General features: G+C 38.8%; 1 protein-coding gene across 1 annotated transcript in view; it reads left to right on the forward strand.

Moving 5' to 3' along the window:
- slit3 (slit homolog 3 (Drosophila)) overlaps positions 1–22,868 on the forward strand; it is a 244,166-nt gene extending 221,298 nt beyond the window's left edge. Inside the window, exons 29-38 of the mRNA XM_072395321.1 lie at positions 2,006–2,145; positions 4,748–4,841; positions 6,159–6,296; positions 6,888–7,128; positions 9,078–9,208; positions 19,655–19,809; positions 20,339–20,499; positions 20,803–20,960; positions 21,556–21,761; positions 21,861–22,868. Coding sequence (XP_072251422.1) covers positions 2,006–2,145; positions 4,748–4,841; positions 6,159–6,296; positions 6,888–7,128; positions 9,078–9,208; positions 19,655–19,809; positions 20,339–20,499; positions 20,803–20,960; positions 21,556–21,761; positions 21,861–22,114 — 1,678 coding nt within the window. The 3' untranslated portion in view covers positions 22,115–22,868. The remainder of the gene's footprint in view (positions 1–2,005; positions 2,146–4,747; positions 4,842–6,158; positions 6,297–6,887; positions 7,129–9,077; positions 9,209–19,654; positions 19,810–20,338; positions 20,500–20,802; positions 20,961–21,555; positions 21,762–21,860) is intronic.
- Positions 22,869–24,020: the final 1,152 nt, after the last annotated feature.

The following is a 24,020-nucleotide window of genomic DNA, read 5'->3' on the forward strand; positions in this document are numbered from 1 at the left end:
GTAATTGAAAGAATTGTTATTAATATCTACCAGATTCCTCTACCTCTCAACCTTCTTAACAAGGCCTTTGCCCTTTGAAAAGCTTTGATTTGAGTCTGGCCTTTAACATGGTAGCATGGTAATGCTATTATAGGTCTCTTTACCCTTTGCTGGTTTTAATGGTAATACTAATACAGGTAGATGCTTCTGAGAGACTCAGACTGAGAGGGGAGACTCAGAAGGAGAACAAAACCAGGCCCCTTTGACATTTTAGCATGTTATGTAATCAGTTGGGGGATATTTGATAAGTCCAATTAGATTAGTTCGTAGAAGAGGCTCATTTGTCAAACTATATGATTTAAATGTCAAGACAGGGATTTGATTGGTGGACCTGTGCTCTCTGACTGTGTCAGTTCCTGCGGTGGTTTTCTCATTTTTATTTATTTTTTATTTCTCGTGAGCACATTTGATATCTTTTTATTTTGCTTCTATATTACTCTTCCTCTCACTTTCCTGTCATTTCTAATCTTTATACCTTAATTCTCTCATATTGGTCTATTCACTCCTTTCTAGTCACTGAAGATTTCAGACGAATTACCCCTTTGCTAAGTACAAAATTGAGTACAATTTTGATGAGTTAATGAAGGGAATTTGGTATAAGGCTACATTTACTAAGTGAGCAATAAGAATTGTATCTACTAAATTAAATAAAAGGGTCATGTGCCTGCTCTTGTGCTCCTGTAAGATGCAAAGTACCAGTGTGGCTATGAATGCTGGACTATCACCATTTATTGTGCTCTCTGAACTGCTTCAACAATGTTCTTTGGATCTCAGACACCATATTAGTTTTGCAATCATTCTGCCCCCTTGACATTAAAAAGTCAGAATGCAGCTTTAAGTGAATCCAAACTGTCAGACAGACAGAGTGGGGATAACCAATGGCTATCATATGTGTGGGAAGGTAGAATGAAGATAAGAGTTGGTGGGAGAAAATGTCTGTGAGGCAGCAGAGTTTGATAAGTAGAGTCAGATCAACAAAATAAATGAAAACTACAAAATAGACTTTCTTTTTTTTTGGTTGCAAGACTGAACAAAAACTACTGTATCATTAACAAGGGTGAGTGTTTCTGAGTGGGTTGAAATATTCGACTCACTTGTTGCGAAGTGACTTTTCTCTCTGTTATTGGGTTTGGGTGTTCTCACTGTAAAAGTCTCCACATCCGATAAAAGTAACTCAACTCAATAATGTGTGGGAGTATTATACAGTAGAAGAATAAAAATTCATGAGATGATGCAAGTTGCTGAATGGTCGGATATGTTTGTATGTGTGTGTGAAGGGGAGGTCTTACCATGATCTTCACTTAAAGATAGTGTTCCATTTTGTGCTCTTTTACAAGGAGTAAACTTGACTGAAATGCAAAGGCCAGAAAGATCAAGGTCTGGTGGGAGAGGGGAAAGGTGTGGGAGAGAAACCGAAGAGACTTTGAGGATTCTTTGTGGGAGATACTGGTCGGCAGCATCCAGTGAATTTTAATTTCCTTTTTACCCACACAAAACACTCACACTCTTGGTGGGTGTTTAATTATGAATTGTACTGTAAGCTTTAGGAATTTTGACTTTAGATAACAGAGATTAAAACTGAGGACTCATGCTCCCTAAATCTTGTGCAGATTGTTAGGTTTATAGTGTGCTGGAGGGATAGTTAAAACACGGCAATGTTCAAATTTAATTTCTGCTGGAAAAGGAGTCATGAAAATGTGCCCCAGTTGGGGCACTAAATGTAGATGTGCTGTAGGTTGAGTTGTGTGTAAGTATTAGCACTGTATGGATGAATTCTCACATGAAAACATTCTTTCCCGGGAAGCTATCTAGTCTAGGATAGTCTAAGCTGGAGTGTGGTTGAGCAGATGATTGATTTGGCTGCTTGATCATATCTTGATCGTTCAAGATGCTCTGTCGGGGTGTATGCTCAGATCTGGCCTAATCATGATCTAATAAAGCACATTTTCTGTGTCTTTGTCTGTAGCTGTGTGTGTCCACCTGGTTTCGAGGGTCAGCGTTGTGAGATAAATCCAGATGACTGTGAAGACAACGACTGTGAAAACAACTCCACCTGCATTGATGGTGTCAACAATTACACCTGTGTCTGTCCACCAAACTACACAGGTAGACACACACATACACACCAACACATTCTTGAAACCCCATATTTTTTTCCCCCTGACAGTCTACAAGGGTCACTGAGTCTCTACACGTACACACACATACAAAATCTTATTTTCTTCTTTACTGGATGGTAAGTTTGTAATGGGACACCTTCTCTGCAGTGACCTGAAACTGTTCCTGCAGGAGGTTTAAAGAGCAATCACACTGGAGAGAAAGAGGAAGACAGACTGAGTGTAACCGTAAAACAGTGAAGAGGGACTGTGTTCTTGGGGGGGGGTGGGAATAGACAGACTGAGGGAAAGGGCAAACAAGGGGCTGATAAAGGCCAGTCGCAGTAAAAGAGAGAAATAGAACCAACTTGAAGAATTCAGCAAGTAGGAGCTAAATTGCTGACTGGGAAGTCAGGTTTTTCTGTCTGTGCTGGTATCCTCCAATATACACACACACAGGTACCCTCTAACACTGGACCTCAGTCAATATACACAGACACACTCACCAGCACACACACCAGTCATTAACATTGTTGGCTCTGAGTATCCTCACTCCCTGCCAGCTACCTTACCACATACAGCTTTTGCACACACAGAGACACACACAGCTGGTTCTTTTGGCTCTGAACCTCCACAGAGCTCAATGAACCACAGCATAATCATCAGGTGTCACGTTAAGAAGACAGTCCTTCACCGAATACCCTGGTTTCTCCAAACTCAGCATCCAGGACTGTCACATCATATTTACACCACAAAGATTTAATGTCAAAAGACATTTGAAAGCTGATTTAAGGTTTTTACAAAGTGTTCAACAAATGATATGTCAGGCTGCCTGTTAGTTTATGAGAAAGGTATCTTGTGTGCAACTTCATCATTTTAATTTCAAGACAACACAAATTTTAAGATTAATCTAATTTAAATACTCAAATCTCAGTTCAGTTATGAGTCAATGAATTTGTCAAAAGGACTATTGCAAGATACATAATACATTTCCTGACTTTGCAACCAATAGTCTTTCTTAAAATGTATTTTACTGGACCAGTTATATGTCCCCATTCCAAAAAACATGCCTGCTTTTTATATAAAGGGTCATTATGATAATCACTTAGATTACCATGGTACATTAGCTATGGTATCAATATTTTTTTTGTCTGTACTTATGGTAAAAGTAAACCTTTGAGTGTGGCCCTACACAATTATTATACTCATATTATAATGCCAACCTGTTATCACTGCATACACATAGCCAGAAAACATTCAAACTCTTCAGATATTTAGGAAAAATAACATGCTATGAATCAAGAAGAATGTGGGCAGAAATTAAACTGGAAGGTTTGATATTCTTTATAACCTGTGCGTACAGGCTGCTGAAGTTGAGTTTCCTGATTCAGAGCATGAGTAAAAAGCCTCATATGAGAAAAACACATTTTCTAACTTTTTTACTTGAAATCTCAATTTATTGGTTAAAAGAATACATATAACCACAGATTTTTTCAAGACAGAAGTTTACTTTTTCTGTACTGAAATTTATTTTATTGTATTCTGAGATGTTCTGTTTAAATGTGTAAATGAGACTTTTCTTACTGCTCATTTTAACATATGCCTACCAGACTAATTGTAGTAAAATAAACACGTAAAACTTGTATTTTTATCATATTCTTTCCACTGCTCTGGGACTAGATGTGTCGATTAGTTGAAAACAACAGCTTGTTGCTTCTTACCTTAAGACTGACAAACTTTACTTGGTGAATCTGTTGCATACTTTAAATCTTTGGGGACACTAATCCTACTATACAAACAGCCTTCATTAAAAAGTGTCTCACAGTTGGAAAAGTTTTAAGTCCACTGGGTAAATCGCATTTAACACGTTTATCTTCTTCTGATAATGTCTCTGTCTAGTTTGTTAGTCATCACAAGCGTTTTAGGTAATTTGATCATTTGCCTGATGTGTGAAATAATTTGTTTTGGGAACAAACTTTTCTTTCACAATGCACTGTTGTGTATGTGCAGCCAAAAGAATTTCACATGACGAGTAAACTGCAGCTCAGACCAGCGAGACTTAAGAAGAGAGTTTTGGAGACAGATGGGGTGGGAGCTCGGCACCAGGATTAGATTAAAGCAGGCAGAGAACAATGGAAGTGCGCTTGACCTTTCTCAATCCCCTCTTCCTTCTTATGACCAACTTCAACTACTGTTTTTATCACACTGTTAACCCTTCTCACCCTTTGAGCATGTGAGTGTGTGCTTGTGTACATCTTTAGGCAGCCACTGCTGTAACACCGCTGATTAACCACTTCTCCATCAACTCTAAGAAAAAAATGATAGCGCTGTTTTCTGTGTCTGTTTGCGCAGATGTGAGGTCTTAAATGAGATATACATATATATAAATGACCTTTTTCCAACCCAGTTCAATGTTCTTTTTTGCTGCTGTTATTTGAAGCCAACAATAGTGTATGTGAGAAGGTGTTCTGCGTTTCTGTTATGCAGGTTAAAGAAAATACAAGACTTGGCACTGACATGATGCAGAAATTAATGTAAAACCAACTTAGTTCTTGATTTAGCATTACATGCTGACTTTTTAATTATTTTATATTTTCTTTTGTTGTCACCAGGGGACCTGTGTGAGGAGGTGGTTGACCCTTGTCTCAGTGGTTTCGACCCCTGTCAACACGACTCCAAGTGCGTCCATGTTGGCCGGAGTTACAGGTGAGCAGCTACCACTCTAGAGGAAGGCAGCTATAAGATTTGAGGTCACATCTCTGTAAAAGTGATGGGAACTGTGAAGTAAAACATATTCAAAGCTATGTGGCACAAGATGAAACATTACTTCCTTCAGGCAAATCCACATAAATACAGACATCTGAATGGGCACTGAAATAGAATAAGGTGTGTACCATACAATACCGGTCAACCTTTTGACAAGCACTGTGTTTGTACTGTGCGTATGTAGGGCCTGTATAAAAATATATAAATGATTCGGTATATTTTTGGTTAAGAGAATCTTATATTACATCCGAAACCTTGAGGTTTCTGTGTCACCTTTTGACAAAACCTTAGTAAACTTTTCCATTGAAGCCTTGTGTTGACTAAAATATCATGCTTTCAAAGAAAAAGCTTCATTGCTGAAAAACAGAAAATTGTTTCATAGTGATCTGGGTGCCTCCTGTCAGTATGTACAGCAGGTGTACTATCCCTACTGATCTACTTCTCTTCAAGATATCCAATATTAGTGGAATATTTTTCCAGGTGGCTATAGCTCACAAGGTTCAGTGGTCATCCTTCAACAGTTAGTCATTGATCCCCAACCTCCTCAGTCTACATTTTTTAAAGTTTTCTTGGGCTATTTATTGAATCCCACATTGTCTCCCAATGAGTTCCTCACATAGGCTGCTTTGGATAAGTGTCTGCTAATTTAATGCAATCTAATACAAGGTAATCTTTGTGTATTCATTCACAGCTGCCTAAAGGAAGGAGAAAATCTTCTCTTAAACTTATTGGGTTTGACAAAGTTTCTAAATACTGTGAGGCATTTTCAACCAAGTAGCAACGTCTGAGGCTGCAAAATAAAACCAATACAAATGTTAATAATGGCAGTTCCTCCCATGGCCTTATGAGGCTGGCTCCTAAAGTGATTCAGTCCCGTATAAAACTCCAAGTTTAGATGCCCAACTTCACATTGGAAATGATCAAGTAAATTGTCTTATGACATAAGAATGGTTTTTGGTTTGTTTGGCTAATTTCCCAGTTCACAACTGAGAAGGAGTTGAGTTTAATGGTGCCCGCAGTTGTCCGTGTGCATGTCTGGCTAATAAAAACAGCAACATGTCAAAATTCCAAGATAGGGACGACCAAATGTTAAACTTCAAAACATGACAATAAGAGTGGCAATATTGATTTTTATATACAAACTACCAATGGGAACTACTAATTACTGTATATATTTTTAAGTGCACATTCCTAAAGGATCTTCTCCATATAAAGTCCTGTTACAATAATCAAATCCATATTTCCCTGTCACTCCAGGTGCGAGTGTTTACCAGGCTATGTGGGTCAACGCTGTGAGCAGGACTATAATGACTGTTTGGAGAATAAATGTCAACACGGCGCAGAGTGTGTGGATGCTGTCAACGGCTATACCTGCGTCTGTAAAGAGGGTTTCAGGTGAGAGGCATGGAAACAGCTCAGATACAAACATAGTTAAGCTCTGCGGAGCCAGACTGGAAGGACAATGCAGATGGCTCTTCATAATCAGACACTTGACTGTTTCGACCCACTGAGTGCATGTGTGTGTTTGTGTATGTGTGCAGCAGATGCAGCACCATGTGGTTAATTATAGTCGAGACTGTTGGCAAGAGCGACACAAATTCATCACAAGGGACAGAAATTTGAAAAAGGGAGAGTGAAAGTCATAAGTATGCAAGAGACTCATCGAAAAAAGGGAGACAGACATGAGAAAAAATACTGTTGGGATAAATTCAAAAGAAAATTTCAGGGTCTTACAGAAGGAAGAAGACCCAAAGGGAAACAAGTGGATGAACTGAATCTGTTTACTGCCATGCTGATAAAATGTGTCCTTTTCCTTCAGGGAGATTACCTTTCCAACTTCACCAGTGCAATTTCCATATGTAATGCAATGAGACAAATAACAGTTCAAGTACTTAACAAGTTTTATCAGCGGCTACAAGCACAACAAATAACCCAATTACAGCTTTATGAATAAGTCATCTACTGTTTAATCTACTTCTCTCCCAGTGGGCTCTTCTGTGAGAACCCTCCGCCAATGATCTTGCTGCAGACCAGCCCCTGCGACCAATCTGATTGCCAGAACGGCGCCCAGTGCCTGGTGGTTGCTGGGGAGCCCATCTGCCGCTGCATGCCTGGTTTCTATGGTAATAAATGTGACAAGATAGCCACTGTTCACTTCCTGGGTCGCGATGGGTACGTGGAGCTGCCAGGCGCAAAACTGCGTCCAACTGCACATATTTCATTACAGGTATGGTTAACCTCTAACCTCTGGTTGCAATGCAAGTTGGGTTAACAAAGGGTAGAAGTTCAGTGTTCAACAGGTGTATCTCTCTCTCTCTCTCTCTCTCTATATATATATATATATATATATATATATATGGAGACATTTATATAAATCTCTTTGATATCCTGCTTCAGAAAGGTCTCCTACAGTGTATCTTGTATTGCATATTAACATTTTAAAATACACATTCTGTAGAACTTTTTGGAGAGCATGTTTGGCTGCTTGAGAAGTCATTCAGATTAAACCAATAGAACTGTGTGATGCAAAGCAAATGTCTGCTACACCCTCTGTTACCATGGTCCACTGAGCACTTGTGCCTTTGTGCGCAGACACACGCACACGCACACACATACACATGGTGATTGAAACAGACCATATTTTCTGGACACCTGAGAGTTGGATCCTAATAGAGACATATTTTCTTCCTTCTGGAAAGGAGAGTGTAACTGGAGAAACAACAAAAAGGAGACTGGTCTAATTGAAATTTACCACCTGTTTGGATCCGTGTGAGGATTTGTGCGTGTATGTGTGTGCGTGTATGTGCTCTTGCCACAAGCTTTCAATGTCAGTGCCAAGGTTGTTAAAACTCTACCAGGAGGCCCTGACTCAGAGGCAAGATGGAGAAAATGAAATAGAACTGAAAAAAAGGAAAAAGGGGCCACAACACTTCATAAATCACAGTTACTTTCATTCTTTTTCTTGAACTCCTCTCCTTTCTTTTCTCAGTCTGCATTCTATTTTTTTCTTCACCTACTTTTCTGTATCTCACACACTTCCTCTCTTTTCCTCCCTCTCTTTGTTTCTTACATCTCTCCCTCCGTTTTTTTTTTCCAGCAGCTTGTTAGCAGGTGTTGACTTGGCTATGCTCTATTGATGCCAGAGTGTTAAGTGCTTGGCCCCGTGGCCCCATTTCCACTTGCTAGTTAGTTAGCGCTTAGCAGAGCAGCCGAGCAAGTGTGACATGTCAAGTGTTTCTTTGAGAAAAGGGGTCAATTCACCTTCTATAGGCACATGTATGGTGGAACTGAATTATCGTTCTTCACGGTTTTGACTGTATGACATAGCATTGAATGAAAAGTCTTTTTTTTTAGTTATTTAATTTTATTCATACATATACTGAATAGCATATTAATTGAAGTAAATCTTTGCGGTCCTGACAATCATTTACATTTTTTTTTTACTTGTAGCACTTGCTTAAACTCCAGCCTTAGCTGCCGACACACACATGTTGATCTCAGCTCTGTACCTTACAAACAGGACACATTTAGTCCTGCTTTGAATGTGCAGTGTGAAAAAGGCTGTTGTATTATGGGAGCAGCAATACCTGAACATAGCAGGCTTCCCTACAAGACGTGTGTCTTTCCACGCAACAAAAACTGTTCAGGAGAACAAAAAAGAGCCTAAGGCATTGACAAGGCCTCCACACTAACCTAATCCTAATCTAGCATCCTGGAAAAGGCCCGGCCCAGAGTTCCTATTTCAATTTTCAAAACGACAGCTGAAGACTGTGGATTTGAAAGTGCTACTGGGTCTGTGATCTCATTTTCAATGGCACACAACAGAGTTTGAGCAAAATTAAGGACTGGGCTGTTTTTATGACGTAATAGAGACCTACACAATACTAAGCGAGAGGTTTTGATGTTGTCACTGATCAGAGTATCAAAACTAACTCAGGTGATCTTTTGAGGCAAAAACTGTATGGTTGCTAGATTTTTAAGCCTAATGTATTAAATATTAATTTAATTTAGTCATACTCCGAATGTGCATTTACAATAGAACTTGTTTATGGAGTATAACTTAAGAAAACCCTTTTTATCTGCGTATAAAACTAAGATTGTTAACCAAAAAAATTAATCTATCTGAGGACATTCAGCAATGTTGATATGACTATGGTTTTTTTTTCAAAACTTTAGGTGGCTACAGATAAAGACAATGGTATTTTGTTGTACAAAGAAGACCACGACCCCCTGGCACTGGAGCTTTATCAGGGACACATTCGACTGATTTATGACATCGCCAACTACCCACCAACCACTGTGTACAGGTAAGACAAACACACCAGTAAAAAGTGCACCCTCACATGCAAAAAAACTTACATTGAATTATGATTTGTCACATTAATTTGGTAAACCTGTATGACTGTCTTGATCTAACTTAAACTTTGACAAATTTCAATCAACCTTCTCACTCCTCCATCTCTCAGCTCAACAGGTCATTTACTCATTAGAGTTTCTTTTAGAATTAGCACATTTTCCTGATTAAGTAAATTAATTGCACATAGTATTTAGCTGATGATGAGGTTTGAGGCAATTTAAGTACACTTAGAAAATGAAAATGCACATACACATACCTACTCACCACTACAGTAAATAGAAGTATAGAGAAGTGCATTAAAAATGCAATTTGATGAAGAACCTTCAGCATAGATTACCCAAACAAAAGCATTCATTCAATCAGTAGACCATGAAATATTTGTATTCACTGAAGGAAGTTGCTTTACTTTAGAACATTTGCAAGACTGAAACGTAACAGAGTTTCAAAGCAGTGCAAGGGTGCTTAAAAAGAGTGTGTGCATATAGCACACACATACCAACAACTGAAGGTTCCAAGCATCCATGGACTTTTCCGTGGGGGCCGATTTGGCTCCATAAATCCTTTGTTCAATCTTTGGGTTTTTCGTTCTCTCTCTCACACACACTCACTCACACACACACGCATAGTAACAGATAACTATCAGAGCTTTTTCCTCAGAGAAATCAAACAATAACGCAGAAAAATCCTAACTAAACAGTTACATCCCCGGGTTAAAAAAAAAACTTTCTTTACATGAATCTTTAAACAGTTTAAACAAAAGCATACATTTAGTACATGATTCAGTAAAATACTTTTTATTTTATAAAATAAGATACATTCACAGTTTTGTAGAATGTCTTGGTAAACCATGCAAACCACCAACGTATTTCATAAAAAAGCATGAGAATGCTTTCAGTTGCTTCCTGGAGAAAAAACAGGGTTTTATGCAGTATGTGAAGAGATGTTGTCATATGTGGCATACAAACGAAACAAGAATAACAAACATCACACTTTCTAACAAGCATATATATGTGTACAGTATGCAAAGATGGATCACACAAATGGTTATCACTAGTCCTAACCCAAACTCCTAAGCTTGTTTGAATAATACACACCCTTTACCACAATGTCAACAGTCATTTGATGCCCACTCTGCAAAAAATTATAAGCCATAAATCAGTAGTAAGCCATTACAGGATAGACATTATTTGACATTAGATGTAAGCTTACCTGCAGTTCAGTGCATAACTCCACCTACTGCATAGTTACAGAGGTTACAGGTTACAGAGGTGCAGAAGTGGCAAAGAGGTGCAGTAGTGTTTTAATTATTCAAAGAATACATTTTATACACAGCTCAGAAAGTTCAGTGAAGCAGATTTACAAAAAATGCAGTAATAAAAGAGCAACGGTTCATACTACTATGAGTGCACAAAACTGGCTGAAGGGGAATCAAATTATGTAGAAATGACAAAAAGAAAAGAGCCTTTGAAAAAAAAGGACAGGTGCCTTTGCGGTAAAGCAGAGCGAGTTTACCGCCTCCTATTGATTCTGTCTGTTTCTTTCTACCACGTCTGTAGTATGAAGAAAGAGGTAAAGATATGTGGGAGGGATGTGTAATACAAGACTAAATGCCATCTTACCTCAAGGGATATTTAAGTCCTAATGCAAGCACTTACTGAAATGATGTTGCCTGTGTAGCAAATGCAACATGTAAAACAGTTACGTGTATTAGTACAAGTAAATCATTCCAACATAATTTGAAAAAATAGAGAAAACTAGAGGGACAATTTGTACTGTGATTTTGGACATTTTAATTAACATCAGGTTCAAAATCTATTTTGACTTATACGACTAAATCTTCAAATTATGAAAAGAAAGAATCTATGCCAAACTTCTTACAAGTTTAACAAATTTTATTCAACCTCCTAGCAGACAAATCTTAGTGTGATGGAGAGAGGAAGGTTGAAGAGAGAGATATGAGTTCTTTAGTTTTTCTATTCTTGCACTATTAATGGTTTTCTTTTAATTTGTGTCATACTGTTTCTTATGATGTTAGGCAGCAAGTCCCTAATAGGTTTGACTTTAGGATTGAGACATTACATCCAATTACAAAACTCATAGATATGCGAGAGAAAGATTTTTAGGACACTATTTTCTGCTGAAAAAACAATATAGTCTCTGCATCAGTTATTCAGAAAATAACTTATTTGAACCATAGCTTTATTGGTAAGCGCAGTTTCAACATTTGTGTTAAAAATCACCCACCCACAGCTAAATTCCCATATATTGTAAATTCTGTTATTTTACTGTGTGCAACAGTTTTATCCTTTTATCCTTGTGTCACAATTAAACAAATTGCCATGGTTTTGTCAAATAAAAGTAATATGTGTTAGTGCGTCCATATACGTCACCCCTTACATTCAGGCCAGAAATTATAGTCTTTTCATGCTGGTAACAGTTTAATATGGCCGTTTTAAATTGTTAAGGACCATACAAAATAGACATAGACAACAGACATCCATGTGGTTCTGTTTATCCCACATTTGGTGTCTGCCTACAAAAACGTGTTTGTTAACAAATCCGATCTGCACATGCACTTTGCTTTGTCTGTGTTACTCCTGTACTCAGTCTGTGCCACGTAGATGCATAAATATATATTCTGGGCTTTAGTGGGATCATTTATGTCTGTTTATTCTCCAAGCAGTGAATTTGACATGATGTCAGCATTATACCTAGAGAGTGTTCCAGTAGTAGTTTTTCATAACTCTTGCATTGATAGATATCTTTTTTCTACACCCTCTGTAGTAAAGTTTAAATGTATGTTGATTGCAGTTTATCATTAAAAATAAAAGATTTAGACAAAACTACACCAGGCAGATTAGATTATTTTCCATAGCTTAGTTCAGCTGCAGCCCTACAGCTGAGACAGAAAGTTTGTTGGTTATAAGAATAATTTGCTACCCGTCAAGTTTCTCTAGTTTTCTGTGTGCTTTAGATTTTTGTTGTCTTTTGTTGTCCATTTATGTGGTGCTATTCTGTTTTTTTTCTTAGGGATTAGGCTTGTTTATATGGTATTTTGGTCAGAATCTAAGAGCCACGCCCTCAGTATGACCTTGTTCTGAATGTTTGTAAGTGTTCACAATGCAATACATTCTGGAAAAGGCAAGAAAAAACAAGAGGAAGGGATTGAATGAAAGAATGGAAATGATAGGATGAATTGAGTTGTGCCCAGGCACAGATAGGGTGGGAAGGTTGAAAGGGTTGAGTAAGTGAGAGAAAAGGACAGTCAAAGGAAGAAATGGATACAGAGCGCGAGACAGATCAGCTAAAAGGGTTAATCTGAGGGAAACAAAAAGACAGTTAGATGGAGTGAACCTGAACAAATAGCATAAATAAAATCCCAGACAACACAATCAACAGATAACTGGGTAGAATGCATTGCTTGAGATGGAATAAAACTGATAAATAGAAGCAGTCAAAATGAAAAGACCATGAAATGTGGTTGAACAGCCAGATGGAAGAGAAGGGACCCAGGGATAAGAGAGGGATGGAGTGAAAGAGGTGAAAGAAGAGAGGAGAAAAGTAAACCACAGACTGAGTTAGGGAATTATCCCTGTCGGGTTTTGTTAAGGTGATGTGGGCCACGCCTGCAAGGGAGACAAACTGACTGACTGATAGGTACGGCACAAGAAAGAAGTGGAGAAGGATAGTGTGAAGGTGAAAACGGAGAAGGCGGAAATTGAGAAAGTGTACAGTAGCAAATGGGGGGGGGGGATAGAATGTTTCATGCTGGATGATGCAATTACAGACAACAAAAGGATTGAAAGTAAGATAAATATACAAAGATACATAGAGTCACGATACAAGTCATGGCTGAGCATAATGCCTAGTCCTTCGCAAAGTTATGTTTAGCATTAGCAATTTGGAGGAAACAAAGCCCATTGCCAATCCTGAGACTCATTTTACCACATGTTATACTTTGAATCCACCATCTTTGATTGCATGACTATTGAAAATCTTATATGCTCTAATTTGTAAATACATTGCACACTTACTCAAAACAGATGGTTCGGCAGACAGAGCAGAACACCCTGCCCACTATTGAACTGATACTTCTGAGAATGGCAACAATCTGTGCACAGCATTTCTGGCACATCTTAAACATGGCACTGTCCACACACATGGAGAAATAAGGATTGTATTTCTGTACCCAAAGGTACTGTTTTCAGGAAAGTAACCGGCAATATACAGAAGATAATCCGTTAAAGTTAATACTGTGGACCTTTGTTCGGTTTTAAAGGTAGAAAATCATCACTGACTACTTAGGTTATACAATTGTACCTTATGTAGCCTTGAAGTATAGACAAATGGCAAGATTATACACTTATTTATACACATATTTGAGTGTGGGCTGCACAGTGGTGTGTGGCAGATGGCTCCTGGTTTGAGTCTTAACTATGGGAACCATTCTTTCGGTCTAGATTTTATATGTTCTCCCTGTCCCTACGCTGGTTTTCTCAGGATATTCCAGCTTTCTCCAGTAGTCCAAAACCTGCATGTATGGTTAATTGGTGATGCTAAATTGACTGCATCTGTAATGTCTCCTTCCAATGGATACATTTCTACCAGTTTTTTACCAAAGTGGTTCCAGTGCTGGGGTCTAGAGTTACTTTTTAGTTGGTTCAAGTGAATAATTGGTTTGCTTTTCACAGCAAGAGAGCCACTACAGAGCCACAGTTGGTGAAATTTTTCTACAATGTCAACTGATTTTTCATCAACCACTAACCTGTAAGTGGGAGTAACACACGTTTCCAGCAGGATCTATAAACACCAGTAGACTTTTTAAAACACCTGACAGATGTTGGTAAATGTAGCTGCAAACACTGTGCATTTGGCAGAGTTCACAGATGTGACTGGCGACATAAAACATTAAACAGCAGGGGAATGAGATGAACAGTGAGCCAATCTGCTTCCACTGCTTTGACTTGATGTCCAGTTCGCAGCTCAGTTTTTTATTGTTCTTTCTTGAATTTAGTAGATCAAACGCCACACTGGCTCTGGATTTTTAAACACGGCAGTAACAACATTTTAGTTAATCTGGTTGGCCTCCATAATCCCACCCTCAGCCTCCAACGTAAGCAGTTCTTTGCTCTGGGCCTGCAATGTTTTGGTGCAATCTCAGGTACACACATATGTTCATACATTGTGCAAGACTCAAGTACGGATATGAAGCTATTGTACGACACTTAGGTGCTCACATGCAAAAGTGTCCAGATGACATGAAAACAGAGAGCAAAAACTAGAGGTTTAAAAAAGAAAGAAAAGACTAATGGATGAAAAAGGCAAATCCAAAATAATGTGAATAAGGGGAAGAGGGAGGTGACAGAATGAGAGACAGGAGAAGGTGTGCAAGTCCTTCACTGTGCCCTCATTAGCAACAGATGAAAGACGTTATGCATGCCTGGTGTTAAATGAACATTTGTGTGTGGGGTGTGTGTGGGGAAGGAGAATACAGAGTGTGTGTTTGTTGTGTATTAATGTGGTGCCCTTTATTAAATGTCACACTAATCTCCCATCAGGTCAAAGAGAGCAGGTCCACTGTTATTCGTCAGCAAGCGACAGGGAGAGGGATGTCAGTTTACCAGGGGACTCAGGACACAGATGCAGGGTCGTATGGGTTCCAAGAGGCTTTTTAATATTTAAATGCAGCACACAAAGCACAGCAATGCAGGGCGATCTCCTGGCAGCGCAAAAGAAAACGGCTAAAAAAACCTAAGCGCTCTCCTCAATAACTAAGCGGAGGAAGAGCGCAGCTATGAAAATTACAAACATAAAACTCATAAAAGCTATGAATACTAAACAAAACAAACACGCGCTCTAAAAACGAGGCGGAATAAAACAAAAGACGCGTTCTTAACAAAACAGAGGTTCTATGAACTTTGACATCTCAAGCCTCTCCTTTAACGGAGGCGACTGTGAATGGTAACAACGAAAAACCACACAAAAAAACAAAGCTATGAAACTTACCGTGTTAATAAATAAACTAAGGCTATGGGTAAGAATAAATTACAAAACAAGAAAGCACTGCAGGAGGATTGCTCACTGCAGGCTCGTGGAACAAGACGAAGGGCTGCTAATGCAGCTCGGACAGAGACAACATACTGGCACAAGACAAGGGAAACGCAGATTATTTGAACACAGGCGGGACCAAGGGGAACAGGTGGAAGGGTAAGATACCTGAAACGAGAGGGGAAAGTCAGTGCTTTCAAAATAAAACAGGAAATGACGAGACAAGACTTGGAACAGAACATAGACCGTGACAAGAGAGGCAGTGGTTGATTTATGCATGAAAGGGTTGATAAAGAAAGGTAGATGCAGCAGACAAAAATAATAGAGAGATGGATGACTGGACAGAGAGGAGACAAAGCAATGAAAGAGGATGCATGGGAAAGAACAATGATGGAGAATTGAATAAAGGGAAATTATCCAGAGCTGATTCCTGTAGGAGAGGAAGAGATTATTTAAAGTCTGTAAATAATAATAAGAGTGTGTAACAATAATATATATATTTTATAGATTATATTATCAAAAAATGTGCTTTTGTTACAGAATGCCAGTAGGACCTTGTTTCAAACAAACTATTATTTGCAAGGAGCTGATCTTTTTTACATCTAGACAAACACATTCAAACAGTTTGCTGGTGACATCAACAAATAGGTCACAGATCCATTCCTCTGAATTTCTTGGGTCATTTTAAGAAACATAGGTTAAAATTCTGCAGACACTGAAGCAAAGTGACTACTCATTAGCCCTGAGGGTGCAGAAAATGCTGCATACAGTGTCCTTATGGAAAAACAAGCATTTCTTGTTATGTGTTTATTATTCAAGGTGGGAAATATTTTTTCCCTCTTTTTTTTCTTCATTTGATTGTTTTTCCCTTGTTTTGCTTTCTTTTATCTTTTTGTGCCAAAACCAATCATGGTTCAGAAACAACACACAGTGTTTCCCATATACAAGTGCCCAGCCACACATACACAGCAGACCAACATATTCAGTTTGTGTGGCCTCTAGAATAAATAGAAAAATATTGAACTCACAGCCACACAGCATTTATTTATATTCAACCTCTGATAACCTTGCATATTTCCCATGCATTTCCTGTTGAGATCCAGGTTTCCCAAAAGACTTATATGTCCAGATTTAGGTGAATAAAGGGACTGAATGACTGACCTGAATCTGGCTCTTTTAAGCCAAAGGGCAGTTGTCAAAACACACACAAAACCCTCAAGCACTTGAACAATATAAGTTTAAATACTAAAAGTCAATTGAGACAAGTTAATACTACACATTTAGAGGACTGAAATAACAAGTAGGCATTCTTGGGGCTCTACATCAAAACATTATGAATCTACTCTGGAGAAGTACAAATTTCATCTGAACTGGCCAGCTGGTTTATTGAAAGCTAAAAAAGAGGAAAGGAAAAAAGCAAAGTAGCTCTCTGTTCTGCAGCTGCCATCTCAGCAATGACTAATTGAGGTTACCTCGGTAATATGGAACTGGGATGGCTGTCTGCTGAGCATCATGATAATCAGATTGGGCAGTTCAACACGCATACTTGCACGCACTACACGCACAAATGTGCAAGCATACACATATGGAAGTATACCCACTTGCAAACAAGCACATCGATACAAAACAGACTCAAAAAGGCAAACAAACACATACAGTATGTTGTAGAAATCCTGATCATGTATGTACAGACTTAAATATACATACACTTACACCAGCACACACACACACAAACCCAGCAAATGGGGTTGACAAACACTGTAATCAAATGATAACAGTGCATAATCAGATTTAAGAGTGTTATGTATTGTGAGGTAAAGTCAATGGCCTTTAATTACTTTTGGACTTGCATTCGAGTCAGTTATATGAAAAGTTTTTGGTTTTTGGAAGTTCCTCTTGGTTTGTATGTGTATGTGCTCATTCAGGATTGTGGACTAACAGGAAACTGACATCCCTTGTGAGTTTGTACGAATACCATGAGTAGAAGGGTGAGGGGCAGTCACAATCTGCTGCGTCTTTGTATTTGTTTTTATTGAAATCTTTAATGGGCTTTACACTGGGCCAACAGAGCCAACTTCAAAGAACTTAAAATATACACTCTACAGACACGCACAGACATAATGACAGTTTCATCAAAAAATGGAATTGTTCCATCTTAAGTTTTGACAAAAATCTGCATTTTTTTATGAGATGATTAAGACCATGTGAATTTATATAACTGTATTTACATAATTGTAACTTGCAGAATCACCAATAAACATGCAAAAACAGACAAATATCTCATTTAGATTCTTGTTAGTACCCACTTCAGAACACTAATGTGGTCTTATGCCGACAGACTTCAAACTCACACACTCCTTCAGCTTTGCTTGGATTTGGACACAGAAGGCATCTACTGCCACCTGGTGGAACTTTGGTCTCACAAAAAGTTCAGTGCTCAATGTGTGCGTACTTGCGTGGGCCTGAAAATGAGTGAATGAAGTTCCTGTGAAACAAATCATATTGAGAATGGTATTTTGACTGTGTGATCTGCTTCTTTGAGGACACAGTCCATACATTTGAGCACATGGAATAAAGGGAATAGGGACTTTCTTTTTTTAATAAAAGCAAAGAAGCTTTGCTGGACAAATGGGAATCCATATGACTGAAGAATAATATTAGGGATGGAATGGGATCAGAGTAGATTTAATAAATAAAAAATACGAAAAAGGTATAAAGTCAGTAGATAATTCTTTATGTTAGGCAAACAATTTTTTCATGCTGAGCTCAAGGGTCAGGGAGATATGATGAGGGAGCAAAGGGGCTGGAATAACGTACAAAGCAAGGGTAAAAGGGGAGGCTTGTGTTGTAGCTAATCAGTCTTTGAGCTAGTAGATGATATTTTGGCTTGGCGTCATTAGATCGCTTTATACCCATTATTAAGTTACATGGCTCCTAATGGAAACCGTGTATGTGCCTGTGCTGATTCTACAGGGAAGCTTTTTTAGTTTAGACAGCCAGTTACATGCTAAAACTGATATCCAAAACAAGGTTTTTGCTGTTGCTTATTGTTGATACTTGCAACAAATTCATCTTAATTTTACATTTACAAGTTTTAATTCAAGAGAATTATAAAAAGATTCAATTCTTACCTGTGATCTGGTTGGACAGGTTAATGAAATGGAAGAACTTATCGTTAAGCAGTGGCTCATAATAATGCCTCGACTCTATAATGCCTTCCAGTATGTTCTTGTCTATGTTGTAACCCTGCTCTGCCCTGTTCATTGGTTTTCTCCTTTTGAATGATCAGCACTTTCTTTGCAAGTCAAACTGGCCCACCTCCAGAACTCACAGCCCTGCTCCACTGACTGTTAATGTAACATCACTGTAATCTGAACACTTTATAAACAGCTGTCAATCAGAGCTGATTCAAGGCTCTTTAGCTAGTTAGCCTGTAAGCGACTGCAGACAAAGGGGAGTGTTGTCTTGGTGTTTTGCTGTGGGAGTCTGCAGCAGACCACCAGCGGAAAGAGCAGCTCCTCTTGTTCTCTTCTGTTTTTGATGTTCTGCAAGAAATCGGGTGAATGGAGGCACAGTCAACTTTACCACCCCACCACCTACCTCTCTGTCTCCCACTCTTGCTCTCTCCCCTTCTTTCGGCCTTGCCAAACCACTGTCTCTATAGCTGTCTGTCACCCCTCCAGCAAAACCACTTAGCGGAGAATCTCAGACACACACATTCTCACACAAATGCACACTCTCTTCAGGGTCAGAGATGGTGCAAAAGGTCATGATCCTCATTCATTGCAAACTTCAGTTGACTGGAAACATTTATTCCTTTGAAAAATATATCAGCTTTAGGAAAAAAAAAAAAAGGCCTCTTTTTTTACCACAAGAGTCCAAGCTGAGTAAGATCAGATTTTCAATTGTTTACAGCCAGTTTCACCTCAAAGCGTAATCTCAGAGGAAAGAAGTCCACTTGGTGCTACACAACACTTTCCGGGCCCTTAACCTAGATGTTAGGAAACTATAACCTAGATCGCGGTCACAATTTAATCTCCTCCAAAGAGCACTGCATCAGGAATGTAATAAGTCAGCTGTATGTCTGAGAATAGCAATACAACACAGATTTGTTTCATTTATTTTTCATTTAGTTTGGTCAATTTGCAAACACAACTAAACAAAGAAAATAAATGTTTGACTTGAAATATTTTTAGTCTGCTTTTTGTCTGACAATTCCAGTTTGTTCTTTTTTAATTTTTTTCCCTTCCTAACTCTCCCGTCTGGTACAGACTTCAGCAGTAATTTATCATAATTGGAACCACACTAAAAATCTCTTCTTTTTCTTCTGTCTATGTGTTTGTTACAGCGTTGAGTCTGTGAACGACGGACTTTTCCACACAGTCGAGCTGTTGATTCAGAACCGCTCACTGAGCCTGGTGGTGGATAACGGTGCCCCAAAGAGCCTGGGGAAGCTACCACGCCAGCCCTCTGTCGACCACAACACTCAGCTTTACATAGGAGGTATGCACACACAGACGCACTTGTAGATGCATGTATTGAGCACGCACATTACTTTTTCTTAGCCATTATTGCTTTTTTTGTGGTTTTGATCACATGATTGCCATGAATGGATACATACAAACATAAGCCCAAGCAACATGCAAATATGCAAACTCACTAAATCGCTGCAAGGGTTGTGGTGAGGAAGTGGAAAACTGTTTTTGTTCAACTACTCCCTAAAAAAGGGAGCAAGACACGCCTCTGAGAACAGTAAGTCTTTTTTTCTTGACTGCTGGAGTGAAATGTTATGTTATTGTGCAATAGTGAGTACTGTGATTCTGTAGTCTTGCTGGAACATTGAATCTTTCTCTATGAGCCAACTGAGAATGAAAACAGACAGCAGAGTGTGTTAATCAAGCAGTCCCAGCCCTCCTGTCAACATGCTATACATTTTTTTCCATTCCCATTCTTTTATCCCATCTCTCCTTTTTCTCAACTCTCATTTTTCCTTCTTCCTTTGACATTTTTCTTTCTTGTTTTTTGTTCCTAGGCGTACCATCCCAGGTGGTGGCCTCAGGTCTACGCCCGGGCCCTGAACGCTCCCCTCAGACTTTTAACGGCTGCATCCACAATGTTCAGATCAACAGAGAGACACAAGACCTGAGTCTTAGATATACAGGAGGAGGACGACCACAAGGGGTTGAAAGCAAGGTAATTACGCACGAAGGCTTGATTTTAGCAAATATTTGTTCACATTTTATTAGCAATTGAGTTGTGTATACTTGCAACCACATTGTAATATGTTATAGGCAATTCAAGACCTTTCTTATTCAACAAAGGAATTGTGAGCCATGGAAAAGTACAGCTATCCATTTTGGCAAAGAAATTACACTGGATGCCCAAAATTGACAAAGGCTGTGGAATTAAAACAACATTCAAATGTCTGTCAGGTTATATTCCCTCCAATCTTGCCTTTGCAAAAAGTTTTTTTCTTTTTTTCTTGTCCGTCACCAGGGTGATGGCATTCTTGCAGGGTGTCATTCCTGCAGTGTGTGTGCACAAGGTGCTTGCAGACAGCAAGGGGAAACGGGGGTCACTTGTGACTGTCCTCCAGGACGCAGTGGGGCCTTGTGTAATGAGGTGACAGCCTCTAATCCCTGTCAGGGCAGCAGGTGAGCCAAGACAGCTGAGACTGGGCCAAATATACTTTTAACTTACATTCCACAACATTTTGGAGAGAAAAAAAAGTCCCTTTTTTATTACTTTTATTTAACAGTTTTAGTAACTTCCTACTTTTACATGACAACACATTGTTAATGATATAACTAGTGGTCTTTAACCTTGCTAACTTTTTACATCTAACCAAATGGTATGTGTAGCTGGGCTGACATTTCACATTTGGATGACATGTTGTTTTCCCTGCAAACAAGTTAAATCCAATATCTAACAGGAAAAAATATTAATAATAGAAAACCTGTTTGTTATGTTTCTCATGCTACCATAAACTGTTAATAAGGACATCAGGTCATGGATATAGTCTGCGGGTGTATTCAAAAGACACTACCCTATAATCATGTTGAGTCCACGGGCCTCAGTCAGATCAGCACTTTGCCCGATGAAACTGGATGATTAATGATGGCTACGTCTGTTGATTATATATCCTTTGAATGCTACAAAAGTCCCATAAGAAACAGCTTTTGGTCACTGATGACCAACAATGATTACAAATCATGTATATCTTTCTCTCTACCCTTCCACTTCCTCCAGGTGTGTTCACGGCCTATGTGTGCCAAAGGGTGAATCTTATAGTTGTCAGTGTAATGAAGGCTACCAGGGTCAGTACTGTGACCGACGGCAGGAGCCTCCATCCTGCAGGGGGCAGCGCTGTGGACGAGGGGAGTGTCGAGTGTCAGAGGGAGGCGAGCCAGTCTGTCATTGTCAGCCAGGCTACACTGGACCAACCTGTGACACAGGTAAAACTGAAAAAAATGCGTGAAAGGGATAAAGTCAGGAGATAATTCTTTGTCTTATGCAGATCATTTACTTTATGCGTATCCTTCACCTCCATGCAGAGCTCAAGTGTCAGGGAGAAATGGTGAGGGAGCAGCTGAAGCGCCATCAAGCCATGAGAACATGCACATCCACCAGCAAAATACCCCATATGGATTGCCCCAAATCCTGCCAGGCTTCAGCAGCCCCTGGTGTTTGCTGCGGCGTCACCAAAAGCAGACGGAGAAAGGTGGTTTTCCGCTGCACTGATGGCAACTCGTACTCAGAAGAAATGGAAACCGCTCTGGAATGTGGCTGCTCCAAATGCCCATTGTAACAGCACAGCAGTTTGTTTGTTTCTACTGCATCACTCACCGCTGCCATTTTGTGAATTCTACACGTCAACAAGGCTGTCGCTCCACACTGATGAGCACCAGCACTGCCTGATTAGTTTCCATATCCTGTTTGACCGCTGCCAATACGTTGCCAAGAGAAGCCACAAACAAAACAAAAATGGGACATGTGTGCGTGATTTTTGACAGAGAGAAAATATATTGTAAGATATAAGTGAGAAACATAGAACTTATTTTTATTATGGATTTTTTCTAAGATGATAAAAGGACTGATGAGTTGTTTTTAATATGTTGATTATAAAATGTGTTACATAGTATAAAAAGTTATTTTCTACCTTGTAAGAAGAAAAAAAGTACACAGCAAAATAGATTAACATTCCTTAAAAGTATATGAATTTATATGTATGTGTAAATCTATATAAATATTTACCCTAACCAAATGAATTTTATATCTTTTAAGTGTATTTGCATGGTGTTAATGTGAGTGCTGATGTGAAAGGCTGTGGACACAGAGGAGATGTGAGATAAGGAGCTTCACAACAAGGAAAAAGGTGCAGTCTTTTGTTGCCCTCTCTCTTAGAGACTACAGAAAGGGAACTGTATGTGCCTAGCTAACCTGCTTCACTATATAATGGACATCATTCTCATGTGTGAGTTCACGGAAAAGACTCTTTCCATAGAGATGATTTAACAGTTTGACATGATATTGTCTTATTTTCTTAGTTTACTTTTGTGCACCAGACCAATGAAAATCTGAAAGACATTTGAGGTCATTATAAATCAGACATTCTAATCAACAGTAGGGGAAATCTTACTGTAAATACAGCCTTACATTGATTTTGAACCTGTTAGCTGCTGAGATTTAAAGCCTATGAGAGCATAGGCTCAGCAAAGTGATATGTTAAACTACAGTTCACACTGCAAAAACAGCATTTTCAGTGGTTTTAATTGTTTTTCCTAATTTTGAGTGGACCAGGAATCTGTTTCAATACCCTCAGTGCACCAAAGTCATCTTTATTAGGCTTAATTAAGAAGCATGTCAGAAAAAAATGACTGATTTTTAAATTTTTAAATTTTTTTAATACATACTTACAAGTTCATGCTCTTGTGTGCGTGTTTTTGAAGCACAAAAGTGTCACTTCAAGATTTTCAACAGCTGCTACTGAGTGATTGATTATCACCTGTCTCCATGACAACACAGTGAAAATTCTGTGATGGTCCTCTTTAGTTTCCAAAGGAAATTATGCTGATGTAACTATCGCTCTCTCCCTTTCCTAATCAGATTGTGTTCGAAGGTTCTATGAAATGTAGCCAAACACCAGATCAAACAGGAGATGCCTTAATGATGCAACAGTTCTTTTAGCGTGAATGATGTGCTGTAGAAAGTACACAAAGCCTTATTTTGAATGTGAAAAGCAGGAGCAACAAGTACACATTTCCTCATTCACCGTTGTAGCAAGGTCTTGTATTGTCCATGAACTATAATGCATCTAGAATTAAAGGAGAAAAGTAAATGCAGGCCTGTGTTTTAAAATGAAAACAAAGGAGATTAATGGTTTAAGTTTCAATATTGACTATGTGGTCGAGATTAAAAAGTGCCCTGCAGTTGTGGACCAAAACACAAAGTGCTCCAGTCTGATCACAGCAAGCCTCCTCAGTAATGACTCAGTTCTCCTGCATCTAAATATCTTCATGAAGGAATCTGATATCAACCAAGGAACTACAACACAGCAGAAACAGTATCTTCTCCTGAATGGTACAATAATTGTTAACTAACACTATTAAAGTTATAGCAAAATTTAAAAAAAAGACAAAAAAAGAAAGGATGTAACTACTACTGTACTGTTTACTTTATACATTGTTGCTTTGTTTACAAAAGATGCAAAGTAC

Source organism: Leuresthes tenuis, unplaced genomic scaffold, assembly GCF_036924035.1.
Source record: "Leuresthes tenuis unplaced genomic scaffold, fLeuTen1.0.hap1 SCAF_11, whole genome shotgun sequence".
Lineage (NCBI taxonomy): Eukaryota > Metazoa > Chordata > Actinopteri > Atheriniformes > Atherinopsidae > Leuresthes > Leuresthes tenuis.